At 41.5% G+C, this 16070-nt stretch overlaps 1 protein-coding gene across 1 annotated transcript in view; it reads right to left on the bottom strand.

Annotated features, from left to right (window-relative positions):
- RAD51B (RAD51 paralog B) overlaps positions 1-16070 on the bottom strand; it is a gene marked incomplete at both ends in the record, with an annotated part of 653574 nt that overhangs the window by 163201 nt on the left and 474303 nt on the right. The window contains one exon of the mRNA XM_084240286.1: positions 9081-9184. Coding sequence (XP_084096412.1) covers positions 9081-9184 — 104 coding nt within the window. The remainder of the gene's footprint in view (positions 1-9080; positions 9185-16070) is intronic.

Raw genomic sequence — 16070 nt, 5'->3', positions numbered from 1 at the left:
GTTGCCAGGAACCATTGACTGATTTAAAAATCCAGGGAAGGCTATGGGGGTAGGGTGTGGAGAGAGGGGCAGCAGGAAAGAGGCAGGTTGAAGGAAGGAAGGAGTATGTCAGTATGTCGTCTATCTTAACTAAAAACTCCAAATTATTTAGAGCAGCAGAAATCAGGAAAGCACAATGATTTGTACTGTAATTGACAACCAGTCATGCACTGGGTTTTGTTTAGCATATCATAAAATGTTATGGTAACATAATCAGACTCACGTAAATTCAAACCGAATGCTAGAGACATATTTGATTCATTTTCCCTCACACCTCCATCATGTAAATCCTTTGTCTGCTTCCCATTCTCCTACACCTAATTTTATAAACCATTTTTGGAAGGACCTGAAGAACCCGGAGTCCCATCCCACCCATTGTCCCAATCAAGTGGAAATGCAAACCAGCACTGTGTCATGCTGTGATTCACAGCCACTGTGGACTCCTGGAAAGAAACAGAGACCACAGGCCCAGGGAGTACCCCACCTCACAGCAGGCATACTCCCCCAGCACAAGAATTCTCCAAGCTGGACTGCTTTGACCACAAATGTGACAAGCTTTGTTTTTTAAATCACACACACAGACAGGGCAAAGAGCATTCTGAATCACAGTCACATGCCAGGAGTATTTCGAAGCCAAATAATGTCAAGAGCCAGAGAAAAAAGCAAGAAGCAGCTCATCATCTTCCTAATGCCCTTGCCCCTGAGTGGGGGTGGGGGGTGCTGTTCCAATTCAGTAAGCACTGGAGGTAAGCTAAGTGGCATTCCAGATCTAGTCATCCTTGGGGAAAAAATCGGAGAGAAAGATATTAAGGAACCATTCATTGCAAGCCAAAAGAATCATCACTCAGTCAAAGCTTCATTTTCTAGCACCTCATTATATTCCTAAATTAAAGAAAAATGCCTATATGTCAGACAATATGGTATAGCAAAAAGAATGTAGACTCTGAAGTTAAACAAACGTGGTTTCAAATCTTTATTCTACCAGTGCAAACAAGTTATTTGTCCTCTTGGCCCAATTTCTTTTTTTGTGAAAAGGAGATGATAAAATGTGTGCTGACGGGTTGTTGGGTTAAAGGAAATAACACACGTGGAGAGTCCACCATGACGCCCGGGCTGTGGCAGCTCAGTAAAGACCAACTCCCTGCTATGTCTGGAAAATGAAGAGGGATTTAACTGGTGTTGCCTTGAACATAGAGGGGTGCACGGATGCTTTTCATGACCTTACCTGGGACCCCAAGAGAACAGGAAATAAGTCCCCACACAGGCTGCCTCCGTTTATCTCAGTTCTTCCAACTCTGGCTTTTCAAAATAAGACAATGATGACTCAAAAATATGGTAACCACTAAGCTTCTCCCATGCTGAGAAGACCAGACCAACCAAAGACCAGAAAATTCCAGTTCTCCCAAACCTTTGCAACACCAGTTAAATCCCTCTTCATTTTCCAGGCATGGCGGGGAGCTTCATTTGGGAAGTCCAAGCTCACTGTGAAGTTCAACATGGAAAAAGTCACTAATTCAAATGTCTGGGCCCAAGAATTTAAAATGCTGACTTTTATCTTGTGATTCATCGCAATGTGGGGTAGGAGGGAAGGCATCTTCTCAAGATATTTTTCTTCAAAGTTCTGTAGAACCTTTTTATGAACCACAGAAAGGCAAAAAGGATATAAATATCACATTGCCTACAAACTCAATAATTTGATTGGGCTTGGGGGCTGTCTAGCTCAGTTTTTTCTATTAAAAATCAGCACACCAAAGTGAAAACAGCAGCTGATTAGGAAGTAGCAGAATTGAATTCCAGTGCAATTTCTTTCTACTTCTAGTTGTGTGACCCTGAGTGAGTCACTTAACCTCAACTCAGCTGCTTACCCCCATCTGTAAAGTGGAGATGTTGGGAAGAGAGTGGGTGTGGAGCTCATCCCTGTGAGAATCACCTGCCTCCTCAAATGGGTGCCAGGGGTGGGGCAGGGAGTCTTCATTGTTAGCCCCTGTGATTTCAGCTCATGGTAGCTGAGAATCACTGGTAAGATGACGTCTAGGAGGCATCTCAGATGGGACACCGTCATATGCTCCATGTGTGTGCTAATGAAAGTGCTGCTTCATTTGCAAACCAGTTCATAGTTTATGCAGATATTAAGTCCATCTCTTTTGTTTTTCCTAACCAAAATTATTGCCTCATTTTCTTCTCACTCATTGCTAACCAACCAAAGCTAAAATCAAACATCCCGTCCAACCTTCATTCTCAAATGAGCCAAATACATCTCAGTGACCTCGACTCTTAGGTCACTCTGCCTTATCCAAGGACTCTCTGAGCTGTTTCCCAGCCTCTCTCCCTTAGATAAGGAGGTCTTCAGTTTGGTTCCAGAACCCTATGTCTCTCCTACTTCCTGCAACAGCTGAGATTCTTCTAGAAATCTTTCATCTATGTATTTGGCCTGGTTTACATAGCTAGTTAGACCTGAGAGGGTCACGGCATAAGGGGACAGCCTATATATAAACATAAACCTAGTCAGAGCTTGAGGAGAATGACAGAAGTGATAAAACATGGGTGAAATGAGTGGCTCAATAAAAGGAATTTACCTAAAGACTCTTGGGAGAGCTAGGTGACTGAGTCCCTGATGGAGGAAGATCATGACCCTCAGAGAGAGCTATGAGGCCAAGCACTAAGTCTTCCATAAATACAAATGTGTTCAATACAGAAGTGTTCTCATTTCACAGATATGGCCTGCTTTTTGAAATGGTCGTAATAATTTTACGTCTACTTGAATGAAAAATGACGTTTAAAACCCCGGTGCTGGTTCTCCCACTCTTGTTTTGTTCTGGTTGGATCTGAACTTTTATTGACTCTGTGTGACTCAAAATCTCCTAAGAAAAACTGGCTCTCCCCCTTAGCAAAGGTCTGTGTCTACTGAAGTCAAAGCATCTGCAAGAGGACCTCCCGCACAGGGACAACTGTACTGATGTTTTTTTAATTGTCAGTTTCCGATGGAACCTCTTCAAGGGGGAGTGTTCTCTACTGGAGCCCATTTAGAAGCAGTGATTTTGGGGTATCTGACTTTTGGGGATTTTGACTTTTTTCAAAGAGCACCAGATGGAGTTTGTTTTTTTGTAGATGGTGGGGAAGATACTGATACTTTGGATGATTTACCTCTGTGAGTCCTAGAGCTCACTGTACTCATTTGCTGCTGCGTTAGCTACATGTAAGATTTCCTCAGATTTTAATTATTTGCCTGGAGATGTGAAAACAGAATCGTTTTAAAAGTCACCATTCTGGGTCCCCTTTTGTACATTTTCCCAGTCTGCTCAGTACCTGCTAGAGCACTTCTGACAGAGGAGAGTGTGGGAGGGGGTTATATTTCACACTTGAGCAGTTCTGAAAAGGGAGGAGCATTTATACCCCAGGCAATGTACTTGGCTAGGAGTCTATGTTCCCTTTGCTATTTCCGCAGACATTTATGCTTAAAAAGAAATTTCTTCCACCCCTGTCGCACAGCCAAACTTCTCCTCTGGCTGGATGTAGTCACACATACAAAAAAAAAAAAAAAGCCAACAAAAAAATAACAAAAACAAGAATTCTCCTTGCCTAAAGACAGCAGATGAGCTGGGATAGGAAATAAGAAAACAAATACAATGACCTGGGGCCATTTTACAAAGGGAATGAATCTGACTTCCTCTCTGAAGGAACCTGGGAGTTGGGATGCAAACTATGACTCAGGTTAAACATCATCTCCACTGTCTTTCTCTGGGTGAATATGGACAAATGCCTGCCATTCTCTCTCTAATGCTTCCCTTCCATATAGCTGGGAGAAAGATCTATCATCTTTTCTTTAGTTACTCATTCTCCCCAAGCCTTTCCAACCGCCTGGAGGAGAACTTAAGACTTGTGGAAGATGGCTACAAAGATTCCTTCCCTTCCCCTCAGCCAAAGTCTCCAGGCTGCCTGCTCCTGAGAGGACTGCAGAGCCCTCGCTCACTCTGCCTTGCCTTCCCGTTCAGGGCCCTGGCTTGCTAACACAAAGAAATTCCAACTAGGACTTCAAAGGACGCCTGGCTCCCAGTCTCCCATAGCTCCCAGCAGGCTGGTTCTGCAAAAAGGCATTTCTGAAGTTAGTATTCTAGTACTTTTACACCAGTATCTGCTCATCATTGTCAAGTTTTGATGCTAACCTTTTTAAACGATCACTTCTAGTGCTTTGAAGGATTGCGAAACTCGATGCCTGTGGGGAAGAGCGATTCTAAATAGACAGTATGTCCTCCTCAACCAGGTTCACATATGGATACAAGGTGTTTGTTTCCTTTTCTTTCTTTCAAAATAAATGTATTAGGTATGTGTCAAGCATTATCCTTGCCTCTGAGGGTACACAAATAAGATTTAGTCACTCAGGGGTTCCTAATTCTGATATCCCACATGCAAGAATAGAGACAAATGCTAGGTGCAATTGTCGGCCAGAGGAAAGAGAGGGACCGATTAAGGCTGGGGTGTCAGTAAGTCTCCACAGGGATGGCCTGTCAGTCTTTTAAAATACAAAGTGACTACTGAGAGAAGAAATATTTGATCAAGAAGGAAACACTAAATACTTTCAAGCTTCAATATAACCTGGAATTTTAAAGATAGCCTAAGGATTCAAGTAAGGGTTAGGAGCTAGAGTTCTATTATTGGTGCTACCAACAATTTGCTAGGTACTGTGGGGTCTTCCCTCAAGTGTTCTGAAACTTAAGTGTGCCTTCTAAATAGATGAAACTACTATTATAAAGTCTGTTTAAATAAACCTCCTATGTGAAAATCATTTCTTCAGTGTGTTGAAATGAGAGTCATAATTTTTATCTCATGGGTATAAGTGTGTGTGTGAAGCTTAGTTGGGATGAATTTATTTGATTACTCCTTTCAAGGCACTTAAAATCTTATATAATCCCATGTGAGGTGTGTAGGAAGATTTGATGAGAAATAGTATGACCCTTCATCAAGTTTCTCCATCATTCTTTTATTTATTTATTTTAGAGATTTATTTGTTTATTTATTTATACAAGCACTGGGTACAGTCAGAAGTGCGGGAGGGTGAGAGAATTCACCAGAGCCAGAGCGGGGAGCATAGCAGGCAGAAGGACCGAAGTACACTGCTGTGGGGAGCAGCGGGCGGCAGGAGAGGTCTGCGCGCCATGTGGGACCCTCCTCCGGTGGCCGGGGAGCAGCCGGGGATCGAACTGGTGCTGCAGAGGCTGCGGGCAGCTTCACAACCCAGCGCTCAACCGCTGCGCCACGAGGGAGGCCCTCCATCATTCTTTTAAATGTCACCACCTCGCTCTGGCTTTTGGGGTCCCTCATCCGATATACTGGTTACTGAGTGAGCTGACCCGTTCTGTGTGCTGCTACCTCCTTCTAGCCTCAGAATGTCCTGGCAGAAGGGCCCTCGTCTCCTCTCTGCTCTCTAGATTTGTGGTGCTGGGGCAGCTCGTACTGTTTGCATATTCATCTGTTTCTCCAAGGAGAGCATGAGCAACTAGAGGGCACTGACTTCCTCATTTTTAGAATCTGTGGTGTCTTCCACAGAAGGAACAGAGGAAAGGTGATTAAAGAAAGGTTCACACAGCGAATGACTTGCAAACCCTCTCCTTGTTCCGAGGCAAAAGCACCCTGTGTCTTCTGAACATGTCACATGCCCTGTATGTTCTTCTGCCATCCGCCCTCAACCCAACATCATCCCTTTCCTTTCTCACTCACCTAATTGTATCTATTTAAGGCAGTTTGATGTCATTGGTCAGGGTGCGGCCCTGAGGTCACTATTTCAGTCTCCATGATGCGTTTAAAGTGCAGCCAGGCTTGAGAAACACTGATTTAAAGTGATACTCAGTCCCATCTTCTCATGAAAAGATTAATGTGTCTCTAGTGAGTTTGTTTTCTTTTGGATTCAAAGCAGTTATTATTTTAACCACTCATTAGATAGCAATTCAAATACTGTCTTGTGACAGGATCTCAGTATTCGTTTGTTCTATATTAAATTTTGATTATTTGTGAATACATATATCATCTTTCATACTAGGTCAGAAGAACCTTGAAGGCAGAAACTATGCCTTCTCTTTCTTTGCATCCCATCCATATGTGTGGTGAACCAAAACATAGTTTTGATTATTAAAAAAAAAAAAAACCCTAATTGAGGCCATTTAAATTCTACTCTAAAGACATGTCTTTGGTAAGAATAAAAATGTTCCAGAATGGGTGGGACAGAATTATAGCAGAGTAGGAAAGAGTAAATAAAACTCAAATGGAAAAAAAGCTAAATTAGTCCAAAAGAAAATGTTTCCCAGCTTCTTAAGAGGGTTTTTGCAAACGCTGAGCAGAATAAACAAGAGCATTAACTTGGCTTGCGCCCTGATAAGGAGATTTCTTTTTTTGGTTATATAATTTCACAAAGTTTCCAGGGTGTAAAGAAAGTAATCAGCCAGGGAGGACCCCTTTCCTTGGACTATACAATGCAGCTCTTAGGCTAATCAGCTCGCAGATCTGCCCAGCTTGACCTGATCCCCTTCTAGCCCTGTGATCTCAGACTAAGCCTCATATTCAAGAGCCCCGGTATAGAGCTCAATGTCATGGAAATGGGATAAAACATAATCCTCATTCCATAACCTTGATCCCTTGGTAGAGCAGCTCTGCTTGTGCATTGGTTATGGAGAGGGGGGAGTTATACCCAGTGATCTTCTCCAAGTGGCCAGTGCTCCATACATGTGCTCCTACCAAACAGTGCTAAAGGAAGCATTATTGGGTGCAATTACTTTAAAGGCTGGCTATAAATTATTGTTTTGTGCATACATCCCAGAAAAGGTTTACCTTCATATGACTTCTCTAGTTTGTCATGAACAGACCCCTAGAAAAGCTCAGAGAATCACTAAGGACTCTCTGCTAAGGCAAGACAAGGCCACCTAACAGAGACATGTTTTCTAGATCAAACTTCATCTTAGTTATTAAGGCCACAATTTAACAACTAGTCCCCACTGGCATGCACATGTCTAGAGATGAATTACATGTAAATTGTCTTATCTAGGTGGCTATTTTAATGCTGGTCATGTTTTACTTACATTTCTAATTATCATTTGATAATACGATTCAAAAGCATTTTAAGTCTGCTCTTGATTGGTTAGTAATGATAGTAACAAGTTGTCCTTTGTAGATTAAGACAACACTACTGACCCATCTAACAGGATATGAGCTGATGAACTGCCTCACAGATCCATCTGCGCCTTGCTCCTGTTTCTACTTGTGACGAGTGGCTTGCATTGGACCATATGCGCCAAAAACTGAGAGCCACCAAAACTCTCTGATAACAAAGAGCCAAAAAAAAAAAGAAAAGAAAAGAAAAGAAAAAAACAACACCCAGCATGAATCCCCTAGGCCATTACCAGCTAACACTAACAAAGGAAAATGCCAGATTAATTTATCAAAACAAAAGGAAAAGAAAAGTGTGGCTCTAACTTCTTTATTTGTAAATGCTAACTAGTAGAGGTAAAACTAGGACTGGGAGCTTAATATCCATAATACCATATGTAATAGACTGAATCACAAATTCAGTGTGTGCCATCTAACATCTAAAACGGATAAACTACAAGTGTTCAAGGAGTGAGGTTAAGGACCTCCAAAAATGAATGAATCAGTACTGATTCACAAGGAATGTTGCTTCTTCAGATAGAGTCACAGTGCTTGACAATCCTTAATCATATCCCTAATAGCTGAAATAGGGTTTATTTAGTGTAACTACCTATGGTACAAATATAAGGTCATTAGGTCTGATAGGAATATTTTTGGATGTGTTCGCTGAAGAGGGAAGTGATAGATTCAGATCCAGGATACTTGAATCATCAGGAAAAAGGTATCACTGAGGTAATGAGCACGCCAGGGCCTGAAACTTTAAGAATGTTTCCCTAAATGAAAACAAGCAGCTCCATCTTCTCAGAACATGGCTGACTCGATCATCAAGCAGGAATGTTATTTACACAGTGCCAAGCAAACCAAGAAGAATCCTCTGGTCTGTTACCAAGGGCACTTGGAAAGTTATGTCTGGAACAGGCAAAGGCTCGTGTCTGTTTTTGATGATTCCTGACTCCTTGAAAGAGAGCCAGTTTACCTAATGCAGGTAAAGGGCAACAACTCGCTTCCCACTGACTCCCCCAGAAAGGACCACCAACATGGTAACTCATGCCTATTTAATTAATAATTTGTTCTATATCTAGCAAGATGGGCAAATCTGGCTTCTGAAATTCTGCCCCATCCAACAAATCAGAATAATCACTCTGTCTTCTTCCTGCTTGCAGGAGAGGTCAGGATAGAACCTGGTCCACACAGCAGGATCAAGGTAAGGTCAGACATAGAAAAAGTAAATCTCTTAATTATGAAACATCTTACAAAGGGGTCAGACTGCTCCTTTCTTTGGAGGGGGGAGGGAAAATTAAGAAAGGGATAGAAAGCAACTTTTCTGAATAGGAGGGAGAAATTCTCACTCACTGCCAGTACAGAAACCGTGAGTAGGGAACTCAAGAAGAGGTCACCTTTTTGGAGGTCTTTCTAGCATCATTCAGAAACTTACCCACCAGGCTTATGATTTAATACAAAAGTTCCCAGGATCTGGGAATAGTTAATTTACTTGGCAGGCTCTATTTGGCCTGAGGTTTTCAAAGCATGCTAACTCAGGGCCACTGCCATTTGGTTTGCACACAAATGATCTAGTCCTCAACAAGTACCAGCTAAGTGAAAAGATCATTCACCTGCTAGAGATGGAGAGTTGGAGATCCCTAGAGGTGTCGACCTTGGTCACTTACAAGTCACTGACAAGTACTATGCTCACTGTCCGGGGAGTATATACGTTTGTCATGTGTGACTTGTCTTCCCACTTTACCTTAATGGCTGTCAGGGCGGGCAGAAAGGTTGGTTACTTTACCCACTCCTTGCCAGTGCTGGTTCAGGACAACATTGCCAATGTCTTCAAAGATCAAAACTCAGATTGTAAGGTACACCTTTTTCTCTGCCCTTGACAGTCAGAAAGCACTCCAAGTCCTCACCTGTCTCCTTTCTGAATCAAGGTTCTGAAGAATCAGTCGGGTGTTCACACTGTGACTCCAGGTGTTTCCTAGAGCAGCTGTCACACAGCTGGATCCAGAAGTGTCTGAAATAAAACAGGGCAAAGGCTTGTTCATGGATGCCTTTTCTTTTGATGGAGCTTTACATAAACAAGAGAACAGTCATCGCTCATTCTTAGGGACTACTTGGGGGGCTCAGTTCATTAGCACAAAAGTAGATGAACTAGAGAGGTAGGAGAAGAATTAAGGAACATAAGGGCTAAAAATAAAAAACAGGATGTGTTTCCTTCAGCCTCAGAAAAAGTGACCACTACTGGGCTAGAAGATAACAGAATTATAAATCCACAAGGGGTTAAATTATAAATCCACAAAGCCTGGAGCCTTTGCTAATAATAAATCAAGCCACTCAACATCCATGGCAGAAAGGCATAGCTACTACGTACATAGCATAAGAACTGGTCATGAAACAGTCTTAGTGTAATAGAGTTGTAAGACTTTTTTAGCCTGATAAGAGCCTTAACTCAATTTTCCTTATCAATATTGAAGTGGTAGCAAATGCATATAAAATCCCCTTGCCCTTCCAAGCCTGCACATACACACCCAGCGGAGGAATCTGCAAGACCTCACCACTTCATATCTAATGTGTATTAGACATCCTTATCCCATGAGAAACATTCTTTTACTTTCTAAGACTTTCCGATAAGGGGAGGATCTGAGGTAAACTTTATCCAAGTTTCTAGTCTACTCCACATTGCCCTTCAGCTACCATCTCTCATCTCCAGAGCTTCACTGAGCCCTCTTGGCCTCAGTAGCAGCAACCATTCCTGCTCTGCTCCTCTTCTTCCTCCTTAGAGGTGACTCATCATGCTGCCATTTAGAAGCCAGTCCCCACTCTCATATCTAGCTTACCCTATGGTCTCCTCCATACTCCTGTGCCCACCTTAGAATTCCAGTCTTAAGGGGCACTGGGCACATTTAGTCTGCCTTGCTCTTCAGTGAGGAGAGGAAGTACATGGGGCTGAGGTCTACTGAATCAGCGAAAGCAAAATGAACCTTGGGTTTCTCATTTGTTTTCCACTCGCTGTTTCATCAGATTTTCACCCCTCAGTGTGGAATAGAATTGGTCTTCTTTTCCTGGCAATGTCAAAGTGGGGGTACTATAGGCATCTAGAGAGTCGAGGCTGGTGATGCTGCTAAAGACCCTATAGCACAGGACAGCCTTCTCTCCACCCCCCACAAAGAATGATCTCACCCAAAACATAATAGTGCCAAGGTTGAGAATCCCTGGGTTAGAAAACACCATAATTTCCTCTGACTTAGGCAGGTACAGGAATGAATTATATGGAAATCAGTAACACATACCTCAACAAGCTTGGGGACTTCAGGTTGAGGGAGAAGTTAGCACAGGAAAGAACAAAATTGGGGGTAACCTTGATTTATCATATACATACTTCAAATTAGATTCGAATTAATGTGAAAACAATTTAGACTACTCTGATCTGATCATGTCATTTCCTTACTTAACATCCTCCAGCAGTCCTCTGCTCCTGAGAATAAAATACTTGTCCTTAGCAATGTCATCTTGCACCTGTAACTGTCTCTCATGCCATCTCTCTAAATTCTCATCAGATGATCTCCAGAAACCTCCCAGCTTCTCTCTTCTTTGGCATCTTATACACTGGCCTTTTCTACTTCTCATTTTACCATACCGAATACTCCTTTGCCTCTTCTGCTTTTCTTCTCTCTCTTCTTATTTATGCATAGACCTCAGAGAGGTGTCCAAGACCAAGTATTTTCCTAATACCAAATGCCTTTTTAGTGCCTAGAAAGAGGTCAGATGTTAACATTTTAACATGAAGAAATTCTTTACTATCACAAAGAGATACAGTTGCTGCCATTTTTCTTGAAATACATAATCATTTCAGTCTACCTTTCATTTTCCCCTTTCTGATAATGACACATTAACAGAAATATTTTCTGCCACAAGAAAACCAACACTGCAAAGGGTAACAGCTACTGATTCTTTTTCTTTTTTCACATTGTTGAAAAATAGCCTTATTGAGATAATTCATATATCATACAATCCATCCATTAAAATGTACAATTCAACAGCTTTTACTATACATTAAGTCCTTACTTAACATCATTGATAGGTTCTTGGAAATTACAACTTCAGTGAAACCAATTTTATCATAGGCAAATTGAAGAGTTAAGTTCCTATAGCATATTTCTGGTCCTAGACTAATCACCAAAGGTCTAAATAAAGGCCAGAAATACTTCTACTAAACAATAATTTATATTCATTCAGTCATTCATTTATTCATTCTCCAATGTGCTTCAGTTCAGGGTCGCGGGCAGCCAGAGCTTACCCTGGCCCCTTAAGACACAAGGTAGAATCCAACCCTGGAGAGAATGCCCTGCCATCAAGGGAGCTCTCATACACATACAAACACACTCAGAGAGAAATTAAACCTGCCAACATGCATGGCTTTGGGATATGGGAAGAAACCAGAGGGCCCAAGGAAAATCCATGCAGACTGGGGAGACTAGGCAAACTCCACGGTGGCCTCAGCAGGGAAATTTTATTTTTTCTCACCAATATTAAAATAAAATGATGTTGAACTAAATGATATTCAAGGACCCACTCTATTCAGAGTTGTTTGACCATTGCCACAACAACTTCAGAACATTTCTTTAACTCCAAAAGAAATCCCATCCCTCTGGGCCATAAACACCCAGTCCCTCTTTCCTGGCCCCAGTCCCAGACAATCTTCAATCAACTTTTGTTAATATTAGTGTTAGGAGTTGATGGGGGGTAGGGGAGACAAGGTGAATTGGCAAATTCATCCACCCTCTCAAGGGGGCAGAGCCTGTCCAGTTACATTAACTGTTGTCATGTGGCAGGATGAGTTCATGGTTAGCCAGATCTTTTGATTATTAAAAAAGAAGCCAGGAATCAATATTTTAAGTACAATCTCTTGATTTTAAACGTTGGCTTCGTTTTTAAAATTTAAAAACACACAAACATGCTTGTGAGCCAACTATGACTCATTTCCACCAAGCTTGCAAGGTCTGCTCCATATGGGATGGCCTTGCTGTTGACAAGGACAACACCCCCATGTGGATGATTTCTAAACCTCTGCCTCAACCTTTGACTTGCCTCGGCTCCTGTCATCCATTCTCAAAGACAAGAATTACAAGTCTGACATAATGAATATTAGCATCATAAATTCACTATCTTCCAATCAAGTCCATATCTACCCATATGAACTTATTTCTTATTCTTATTTATTAACTTATTTCTCCTTCTTTGCCCCTTCCTTTGGTCAACCAGCTAATTTAATGTGAAATGCCACTCATTTTAAAACTTTTCTTATGCTCTATACATCTAATAAATTAAAAAGCTTTGTTGATTAAACTGTAAAATCTCACCAACATCCATCCATTCCCTATCCTCCATCCCTCCTACCCCAACCTTAGATCAGACCCATATGAGCTTCCACCTGGGGATGAATGCTATCTCTTTGGAACTCTGCCACTCTCATTTTCTCCCTGTGAAGGTCCATCATGTATACTACTACCTAAGTAACCTTCCCAGACACATAGCTATGCATATTACCCTATTACCCACTATGATGAGCATGCTTAAAAATTTTCCATGACCCCTGAGTGCCCTCAAAGAGTTCTAAATTCCTAAGACTGGTGTTCAATCTTTGAGTCCACCTTTTCTAGCCTCCTTTCTGTACTCTTCCTTCCATTCCAATTCATACAGATTTTGCTCCAATTTAATAACTACTTTCCCAAGGCCCCTCCACTCATGGAATGCCTGTGTCTACACATTGTTTTCAATACCTTCTACATGTGACTTCCCTGGTCATCCCCAAAATAGTGTCTTTCCTCTCTCAATTCCCAGAATACTTTCTTTTATGGTCTAATTTTACTGCCATTTTCTTTTCTTTTTTTTTTTTTTTTTCTTTGTATAGAGGCATGCTTTTATTTATTTGTTTGCTGGTCTGTTTGTTTGTTTTGTTTTTTTATACATGCACTGGGTACAGTCAGAAGCGCGGGAGGGTGAGAGAATTCACCAGAGCCAGAGCGGGGAGCAGAGCAGGCAGAAGGACCGAAGTACACTGCTGAGGGGAGCAGCGGGCGGCAGGAGAGGTCTGCGCGCCATGTGGGACCCTCCTCCGGTGGCCGGGGAGCAGCCGGGGATCGAACCGGCGCCGCAGAGGCCGCGGGCAGCTTCGCAACCCAGCGCTCAACCGCTGCGCCACCGGGGAGGCCCCTTTACTGCCATTTTCTAACTTGTGGTGTAAAACTTGTATACTTTTCTTAGAAACCCTAATATGTTTTTGAAGAGGGTTAAATCCATGTCTGATTTAGGTTTGTATGCCTGAACTACTTAATACATGTTCTGAGACACAGAGAATGCTTAATAAATACTTGTAAAATAAACTATTCCTACTTAAGCTTGAAATGTTGTATTCTTGCTATAGCAGCAGATTTACATTCTTAATTATTTTGCTTAAGCTAAATTAATAGGCTTACAGTTTTCAAGCAAACTCTAGAAGCTTGTTGCTTAGTTGTCTACTAAGTGAGTAGGATAAAGTGAGATCAAGTTTTAAAGTTTGCCAAGGAAAAGTGACATGTGAATAACTAGGAGTTACTAGTTAGTTAAGCATCCCCCCCCAAATAAAAATTGGGCAATAAAAATTCTGGCAATAAAACTGAAAAATTTCCCAGATCTAGAGGATGTTTTCAGAGGTCAGAGCTGCAAATGGCCATTAGACATATTTAAAGAGCTTCATGTTTCTAAATCAATAAAAACAGTATAAAATATATTTATCTGTTTTTCTGGACAGATAGGCTGAGATCCTAAATAAAGGGCATGAGCATGAATGACCACAGAGACGTTTCTAATGAAAGCCTGCGTGAACAAGCTTGAGGAGATATATTTTCAGGACTTACAAACTTAAGTCACCATAAAAGCAAGGCCTTGAAAGTTAATGATAATAAAAGGCAATATTTTGTGAGTACTGTACACAAGGTACCAGGTAAGCCCTTTATATGAGGAGGGCTTACATCTTGTTTGAACTTCATATCCTAGTTACATTCTTTTTGATTCTTACAACCACCCTATAAGGCAGGTAATATTATCATCCCCTATTGACAGACTGAGGCTATGAGAGATTAAGTAATGTTCCCAAGGTCACATGTTGGTTAACAACAGAGCCAGGATTCAAAAGTAGGCTGAATTTTAACTACTACTTCAATGAGCTTTCTCCAAGATCATTATGTCAAATAGTCTGCTAGTCTGCCACCCTAGAAGTGCCAGGCCCACCTGAAGACACTGACAGAGGCATGTTGTGAGCATCCTATCACTCATTTGAACTCTGCACATCACTCAGACTCCACACTTGGCTTGTCAATTCTGATGTAAAGTGATAACCCAGGGCAAGGGGTTTCCAGAAAGAAAAAGCATGCTCTGGCATGGCAAGTTATTTAACCTGGATCAACTGGTTCAGGAGCTGAATTCATGCAAACCAGGTGGCCTAGAACTGACCCTCTCTGGTCGGGAGGTGGGGAGGGTTACAAATCTGGTCAGGATTGGAAAGTTATTTTACATAACAGAACCTCAAATACAGGAAAACAACCGAAGGGTGGATATAGGTGATGGGCATAGCCTAAGAGAGAACTGAAGAAAGGGAGGTGGGGAAGCTGTCAGTCATAAATTTGTAACTTTATTTTCAATTACAAAAGTCAGTGGTCTCATGTCTTACGACTTTCAAGCATTCCTAAAAGAGGGTTGGCATAAATGATCATTATGCCATTTATGTGAAACTTAACGCAGAAGGAATCTGCTTACTGGTTTTTCAGAAAAGGTGACTTCCTGCCCAATGACCTATTTGGTCAGGAAATAGATAAGTGACTCTTCTCTAAGCTCATTCTAAGTAGAAACTAAAAAAAACTGGGCGTCTTACTCTCCTCTTTGATGAATGACATTTAGACCTGCCACAGCAATATGACTTCATTGTATTGGTATTCAGTTGATTCTAACTCAAATCAAAAAGTCAAATAAGTTAACGGGGTTATGAAAATATTTTCATTATTAGGTATCATTCATTTGACTGAGCCTGTAGAAGTAAGTTACATAGAGAAAATCTAATTTATTTACACTGAAGTCAGATCTTTCTGAAAAAGGCTGTGGGAATATTCATTCTCCACTCTCTGAGTCTTCCAGTTAAATCAAAGCATGTTCTCTTTCTGTGATTGCTTACCCATCTGTAAAATATGAATAATAATATTCTTGCCTCTAGGCAACCAAAGGTTCTTGGTGATCCTTAGATGAAGATACCTCATACATATAAATGACAGGAACAAAAGTAATCAGATACTGGAGATGAAATTCCAGGAAGAAGAGAAGTTTAATCACCATTTTCTACATTTTTTCTTTGCTAATAATGAGGAAGGGGCAAGCCAGTGAAGTTCAGTATTGAAGTAGTTAGAAGAGGATTTGGATTCTGGATTATCTTTCACAATGACTATCTTTTGGATCCAATTCCCCACTCCTTTGGAGTGGGAGTTGCTTGTGAAGACAAATTTCTCACAAGACAGGGGCTCTCTCTGCCCTGCACACACAGGGTGTTGTCCTTGTGCAATCAGAATGGGGGAGGATCAGCAGGCTGCTCTGTAGCCTTGGTTTCCAAAAAGGTAATGGGCCTCTGGTACCAACCCGTGTCAGTATTTAGAAGGGGCCTGCTGGGGAGTTCCTTCTCTGGAAACATTTCAATTTATGACGCCTGTGCTAAGCATTTCTGGGAGTGAAAACTGAATCCCTACCACATAACATAAAAGTGTGCCCTGCAGCAAAAAGGTCAACTTTAAAAGAATAGTCTTTTCCATGTTAAAAAAAAAATTAAAGTATAAACAAAGCAGTGACTCCCAGAATAGGAGCAGAGGGGAAGGAAAAGT

Source organism: Talpa europaea (assembly GCF_964194135.1).
Source record: "Talpa europaea genome assembly, chromosome: 8".
NCBI classification, from domain to species: Eukaryota; Metazoa; Chordata; class Mammalia; order Eulipotyphla; family Talpidae; genus Talpa; species Talpa europaea.
The sequence above is the reverse complement of the archived record's forward strand: the minus strand, read 5'-3'. Positions and strand labels throughout refer to the sequence as shown.